The sequence below is a fragment of the Saimiri boliviensis genome, chromosome 12, assembly GCF_048565385.1.
Source record: "Saimiri boliviensis isolate mSaiBol1 chromosome 12, mSaiBol1.pri, whole genome shotgun sequence".
In the NCBI taxonomy this organism is placed as follows: Eukaryota; Metazoa; Chordata; class Mammalia; order Primates; family Cebidae; genus Saimiri; species Saimiri boliviensis.
The window spans coordinates 37,841,178-37,848,904 of record NC_133460.1 but is presented as its reverse complement, the minus strand read 5'-3'; the positions used below and the strand labels follow the sequence as shown (position 1 = coordinate 37,848,904).

Here is a 7,727-nt window from a genome sequence, read left to right as displayed (position 1 = left end):
GAAGGTGGGCCAGGGACCCCAAAAATGTAGGAGCAGAGAGGGGTTCAGGATGGTTAGAGGTTGCTGACCCCATTCCAAGCTGCGCTGCCCTCTGGGTGTCAGGCACCCCTTCCCCGAAAAGAATCGGAGGCCAGGGGTGTGTGAGAGTGTTTTATTTTTTTTATTTTTTTTTATTTTTTTATTTTTATTTATTTATTTTTTTTGAGACGGAGTTTTGCTCTTGTTACCCAGGCTGGAGTGCAATGGCACGATCTCGGCTCACCGCAACCTCCGCCTCCTGGGTTCAGGCAATTCTCCTGCCGCAGCCTCCTGAGTAGCTGGGATTACAGGCACGTGCCACCATGCCCAGCTAATTTTTTGTATTTTTAGTAGAGACGGGGTTTCACCATGTTGACCAGGATGGTCTCGATCTCTCGACCTCGTGATCCACCCGCCTCCACCTCCCAAAGTGCTGGGATTACAGGCTTGAGCCACCACGCCCGGCTAATTTTTTGTATTTTTAGTAGAGACGGGGTTTCACCATGTTGACCAGGATGGTCTCGATCTCTTGACCTTGTGATCCACCCGCCTCGGCCTCCCAAAGTGCTGGGATTACAGGCTTGAGCCACCGCGCCCGGCCCGAGAGTGTTTTATTAGGCACCCAGCATCCCTGGAGGACCAGCAGGCCCCGAGACAATAAATAAACCATCATCTCCCTAAACAATAAATAAGTATCCAGGAAATAAATAGCTGGCGAGGACTGGAGGGGCTTTCAGTTAGTGGGTAGCGCCTGGGGCAGCAGGCTGGAACAGCCTTTCCTTGTCCAAGGCTGATGATGCGGAGGCTGCCCTGATGCCAAGACTCCAATCCTAAAGTCCTAAAGGGTGAGGGGCAGGGGGCTAAGAAACCACCCGATCAGGGCTGGGGACCCAGTGTTGGGAACTCCAGGGCCTGGACTGGGTGCCCGGCCTTGGACAGCAACAGCAAGTCCCGCACGGCCCGAGATAAGACGAGCTCCAAGGAGTGCAGCAGGCGGTAGGTGGAGAGGAGCTGGGGCCAGGACACCTTCGAGGCACTGCCCAGTGCCCCTGGGAGCAGCCCCTTCCCTTCCTCCTCCTTCTCCTCCTCCTCCTCCTCCTCTTCCAGGAGGTGAAATCCTGCAGCCCGAATCTGTGAGGAGAGACCATGGGTCAGGGAGGGGCCAGGCAGGGAACTGGACTGAATCCTGATTCCCTATTCGTGCCGAGCGGCTCCTAATGACGTCAGTGACCATAAGGTCAGGATTTCCCGGGGATATTTCCTACGTGATCTTCCATGATGTCACCGGCTAGCGCATTCTGCTTGATCTTTCGGTTTGAGAAAATGGAAGTCAAGGAGCATGAAGATGCTCACAGAGCTAGGTCACCCCAAGGACGGCCCTGGGAGTGTGGCTCAGGAAGTTTCTCTCTGCTGTTAAGGTTGCTCCTGGGTCGGGCCAACAACAGGCAGAGGGTGACATAGCTCAGTTTCCCTGCTGCTTGCTCCTTCCTTTTTTTTTTTTTTTTTTTTTGAGATGGAGTCTCACACTGTCGCCCGGGGTGGGGGTGCAATGGCACGATCTCGGCTCACTGCAACCTTCACCTCCCAGGTTCAAGCGATTCTCCTGCCTCAGCCTCCTGAGTGGCTGGGATTACAGGCACCAGCTACCATGCCCAGCTAATTTTTTGTATTTTTTTTTTTTTTAGAAGAGATGGGTTTCACTATGTTGGCCAGGCTGGTCTTGAACTCCTGACCTCATGATCCACCCGCCTCAGCCTCCCAAAGTGCTGGGATTACAGGTGTGAGCCACTGCACCCTTCCCCTCCCCTTCCTTCCCCTTTTGTTCCCTCCCCTCCTCTCCCCTTCCCTTCCCTTCTGTCTCTCTCTGTCACTCAGGCTGGAGTGCAGTGGCGCTATCTCAGCTCACTGCAACCTCTCTCCCCAGTTCAAGCAGTTCTCCTGCCTCAGCCTTTCGGGTAGCTGAGATTACAGACATGCTCCACCACACCCAGATAATTTTTGTATCTTTAGAGATGGGGTTTTACCATGTTGGCCAGGCTGGTCTCGAACTCCTGACCTCAAATGATCCACCCGCCTTGGCCTCCCAAAGTGCTGGAATTCCTGGCGTGAGCCACCACACTTGGCCCTGCTGCTTGCATTTTCTATTCTCATTTCATTAAGGGTAAAATTCTGATTTCCCTTTGAAAGGTTCTGGAGGATCTGGGTGACGTCAGAGAATCAGAGGGAGAAGGGAAACAGGAGGCAGATGCTGTGCGGGGTGCTCAGGACAAACTCCAAGTGACCTCACAGCCCAATGGCCTGTTCAAGATGGAGCCCCAGGAGAATTCAAAGATTAAGGGGTGGCACCAGGGCCTGGTGCGGCTGCACACACACACACGCACACTCTCTCTCTCTCTCTCTCTTTCTGTCACTCACATTCATAGACCAACACACTCACACACAGTCATGCTCACACTCACACTCAGAGCTACACACACAGTCACACTCTCACACTCACGAACCCACACACACATAGTCACGTTACACTCACACACACAGACCCCATACTCACACACAGTCACACTCACAAACTCAGTCATGCTCACACACTCACAGACCCACACACTCACAGTCACACACAGTCACGCTCAAACACAGCCACACACTTACACACTCACACTCACGGACCCACACATACACTCTCACACTTACAGACCCACAAACACACAGTCTCACAGTCACACACTCACACTCATGGACCAACATACACAGTCATGCTCACACTCACACTCACAGAGCCACACACACACAGTCATACTCTCACACTCATGGACCCACACACTCACACATAGTCATGATCACACTCACACGCACAGACCCCACACTCACACACTCACAGTCACACTCACACAGTCATGCTAACACATTCACAGAGCCACACACACACTCAGTCACGCTCACACTCTCACACAGACACACAGTCACACTCACATTCACACTCATGGACTCACCCACTCACAGCCACACTTACATGCACAGACCCACACACTCACACACACTCAAGACTCCCCCCCACTCGCACACTTATGGACTCACCCACTCAGCCATGCTCACATGCACAGACCCACACACACACACACACACAATCACACTCACACTCAAGACCCACACACACTCACACACTTATGGACTCACCCACACACTCACACACAATCACACTCACACTCAAGACCCCCCCATACTCACACACTTATGGACTCACCCACTCACAGTCACACTCACAGGCACAGACCCACCCACACACAATCACACTCACACTCAAGACCCCCACACTCATACTCATGGACTCACCCGCTCACAGCCACGCTCACACGCTTACACTCTCACTCACATACACTCAGAACATGAGATCACTGGATGAGCCAGCGAGTCTTCTTTCCTGCGTGGTCTGCGGTGGCCGAGCCCTACCTGGAAGCGGAAGTGCCGCTGCAGATCCCGGAGGTCCAGCCTCATGGCCCACAGCTGTATCCTCTCTGCGTTGGTCCAGCGGCCCTGGGTCCCCAGCCCTCCCAGCAGGGCATGGAAGGGCTGAAGTGTGGTAGAGAGGAAGCAGAGGCGCTCCGGGTCCTGAAGGGCAGGGAGATGGTCAGGAAAGGCCCACAGGCCAAAGATGGCCACGTCACACCCACCTTCTCCCTATCCGGGTCTCCTTCCCATTCCACACTCCAGCCTCCAATCCATCCCCGTAGCTCTTCCCACCTGGGCCCAGCTCTGCCCCCATCCCGTCCATCTCCACCGTCTGGGACCTCTGCCCCGTCTCCTCTTCCAGCTTCCCTTTCACTCCATGCCCATGATCTTCTCTAACCCACCCCACCTAGTCCCCACAGCACCCTCCATCCGCAGCCCTGTGCCCTTCCCTCCTCCGCCATCCCATCCTACCTCCTGCCATTCGTTTCCATCCCATTGCCAGCCTCGTTCCGTTCCTAACCCCAACTCCATCCTTGCTCCATGTGCACAGTCTTCCCATCTCCCCATCCCATCTCCAACTCCATTCCATTCCATTCCCCACCAGCAACCCCACCCCTTCTCCAACCCCTGCTTCATGTTCACCCTCATCTTCAACCTTCTCATCTCTGACTACCCGAAGTCTCACCCCAGTGCCACCTCCACCCCCTCCATGCTGCTGTGATCTCCACCTCCAGCCTCACTCTAGTCCTACGCCCGCCATATTCCACACCCAGCTCCACTCTGACCTCTTCCCAACCCCACTGCCTTATTCCAGCTTCATCTTTATTGTTTGTTTGTATGTTTGTTTAATTATGTATTTTGAGATGGAGTCTCGCTCTGTTGCCCAGGCTGGAGTGCAGTTGTGCGATCTCATCTCACTGCAACTTCCGCCTCCTGGGTTCAAGCAATTCTCCTGCCTCAGCCTCCTGAGTAGCTGGGACTACAGGCCCATGCCACCACGGCTGGCTAATTTTCTTATTTTTCGTAGAGATGCGGTTTCTCTGTGTTGGTTGGGCTGGTCTCGAACTCCCAACCTCAGGTGATTCATCTGCCTTAGTCTCCCAAAGTGCTGGGATTACAGGCGTGAGTCACTGCTCCCAGCTAATTTTTGTATTTTTAGCAGAGATGGGTTTTTTTCTTGTTGGCCAGGCTGGTCTTGAACTCCTGACCTCAGGAGATCGGCCTGCTTCAGGCTCCCAAAGTGCTGGGATTACACACATGAGCCACCACTCCTGGCTGTTTATTTATTTTTTTGAGACAAGGTCTCCCTCTGTCACCCAGGCTGGAGTGCAGTGGCATGATCATAACTCACTGCAGCCTCTAACTCCTGAGCTCAAGCCATCCTCCCACGTCAGCCTCCTGAGTAGCTAGGACCACAGGGGTGTGCACTATCATGCCTGGCTAAATCTTAAAGTTTTTCTGTAGAGACAAAGTCTATGTTGCTCAGGCTGGTCTTGAACTCTTGGCCTCAAGCAGTCCTTCCACCTCAGCCTCCCAAAGCGCTGGGTTTATAGGTGTAAGTCACGGTGCCCGGCTTTCATCTTTGTGTCCAATGACATACTCAACCTCATCCAGGTTCTATCCCCAGTACATCTCCGGCTCAATCTCCAGCCTCATCTTGCACCCTGGCCCCAGCCTATCGAGAGCTTCCCACCCCACCCCACCAGCCCTCACTCACAGAGAGGCGGCGCCAAGCCTGGAAGGTCAGGGAAACACCAGGAAGCTGCTCTCCCAGGGGCAGGAGGTCCAGGTTCACTCCCGGCAGGTGAGATTCTGCCTGGAGGGCGAGGTCTGTTAGTGGAAGCGATTAGGGGTCTGCCCATGCCCAGCACCAGCTGCATTAGGAAGACTTACAAATCGGTGGGCCTGGCCCCGAACCTCGGAGAGCAGCTTCCTGGCGAGATGCAGGCTGACCGTGAACTCCCTCTGCAGCTCCTGCAGGCTCAGCAGGGGCCTTCCTGGGGGCCTTGGGAATCCCCAGACACCAGCTTGCACCAGGAGCAAGGGAAGCAGCAACAGGCTGAGCCCTGGAGAGATGGGAGAGGGTGGGCAAGATGGGTAGAGAGCTTGATAACTCGGGGAAAGGAAGGGAACATGCCTTTTCTGAACCTGTGCTAGCTGTGAGCACGGTGCAGGCACTTTCACTAGCATCATTTCACTGCCCCCTCAAAACCACAATAGAGGCCAGGTGCAGTGACTCATGCCTGTAATCCCAGCAATCTGGGAGGGCAAGGCAGGCAGATCACCTGAGGCCAGGAGTTCAAAACCAACCTGGTCAACATGGCGAAATGCTGTCTCTACTAAAAAATACAAAAATTAGTCAGACATGGTAGCGCATGCCTGTAATCCCAACTACTCAGGAGGCTGAGGCATGAGAATCACTTGAGCCCCGGGAGGCGGATGCTGTAGTGAGCTGAGATAACGCCACTGCACTCCAGCCTGGATGACAGAGCCAGACTCCATCTCAATCAAAACAAAATAAAACCCCACAATGCAGCCAGCATGGCCCTCATATGGCATCTCCATATGGAGTGTCCACTTTTACAGAAAGACCAGAAGCCTGATCCTTTTCTTTTTTTTTTAAACAGAGTTCTGTTCCATCACTCAGGCTGGAGTGCAGTGGTATGATCACAGCTCACTGTAGCCTTGAACTCCTGGGCTCAAAATGGTCCTTTTGCTTCAGCCTCCCCAGTAGCTGGGACCACAGGGACACACCACTGTGCCTAGCTAATTATTATTTTTTTATTTTTTGTAGAGACAGGGTCTCACTATGTTGTCCAGAGTGGTCTTGAACTCCTGGCCTCAAGAGATACTCCTGCCTCAGCCTCCCAAACTGCTGGGATCACAGGCATGAGCCACTGTGCCAGGACAGAGGCTGGATTTTGACCCCCATAAACTCCCTTGGCGAAATGCCTTTTCCAGTGAGCAACCTGCACAACCACGTATGGCAGCCTCAGGGCTATTGTTCTCCCCATTTTGCGGATGAGGCTCAGTGAGGTTGACTTGCCCACGGTCAAATAGCCAGAAGGTGGGGAGCCAGGACTGGATTCCAGATTTTTCTAAATGCAGAGCCCATGGGTTTTCCCCAGAGAATGCAGAGGGAGGCAGCCACCTGCCCCAGAAGTGGGCACACCATGTTCTGCCAAGGATTCCTTGGGCTCAGCCAGGCAGCTCTGATGGCTTGAACTGGCCATGTGGTCCCCAGGGATGGGCTGGCAATGCCGGAGGCTCTATCCCAGGGAGTCAAAAGGACAGGTTGGTCCAGCCTCCACACGGCAGGTGGATCCTGGCAGGGGAACCTGCCTGGGGAGAATCGACAATGTGGGCGTTTTTTTTTTTTTTAAAGACAGAGTCTCACTCTGTCGCCCAGGCTGGAGTGCAGTGGCACAATCTTGGCTCACTGAAACTTTCACCTCCTGGGTTAAAGCGATTCTCCTGCCTCATCTGTAATCTCAGCGAGTAGCTGGGATTACAGGCATGTGCCACCACGCCTGGCTAATTTTTTTTTTAATTTTTAGTAGAGACGGGGTTTTGCCACATTGGCCAGGCTGATCTTGAACTCCTGATCTCAGGTGATCCACTCGCCTTGGCCTCCCGAAGTGCTGGAATTACAGACATGAGCCACTGAGCCCAGCCTAGAGTGGCTGAATTCCGAGTGTGCTTCCTGACCTGTTTTCCTGGAAAGAGGGGTAGGAGGTAGGGGCTCTAGGAAGAGGGCAGCGTTCAGCAATTTCCCCCTCAGGGAAAGGAAATCTGGCAAGCACAAAAGTTACTCACTTCTCCGCGAAACACAAACCAAAACTGGCCCGAAGTCCATCCTGCTCTCCCTTCTCTCACTGCCTCTTCCTAGTCCTCTCTTGATCTCTAACCCCTGGGCTCTGCTCTTCTAAATGTCCCTTTGATAAAGGTGAAGGGGAGCTTCTAGGGACATCCACCTCCTTCATGGACTTCCAGGTATGGTGGGCAATGCCTAACCTAAGATCTCTGGCATTCAGACTCCCTGGCTCAGAGGCCACTCGGGCCCTCTGACATCCTGGAGATTTAAGGCAGAGTGGGGTTCTTCCTAGCTCAGTGCTGGGGATGGGAGTGGGTGCCCCTAGGCCCTGGTGGATCAAGCCCAACCATAAGTGAGCTATGCCATCTCCTACCTGAGCTCTAGAGCCCCCAGACCCTCTCTTTACCCTCTGTAGCCGATCCTGGATAGTTGGCTCTGGCCTTTGAAA

At 53.8% G+C, this 7,727-nt stretch overlaps 1 protein-coding gene across 1 annotated transcript; it reads right to left on the bottom strand.

Moving 5' to 3' along the window:
• Positions 1 to 210: 210 nt before the first annotated feature.
• IL27 (interleukin 27) lies at positions 211 to 5,600 on the bottom strand. Its single transcript, XM_003928713.3, is given in 5 exon segments — positions 211 to 1,149; positions 3,466 to 3,624; positions 5,183 to 5,281; positions 5,359 to 5,540; positions 5,543 to 5,600. Coding segments are annotated over 5 exon segments (753 nt in total). The 3' UTR covers positions 211 to 894.
• Positions 5,601 to 7,727: the final 2,127 nt, after the last annotated feature.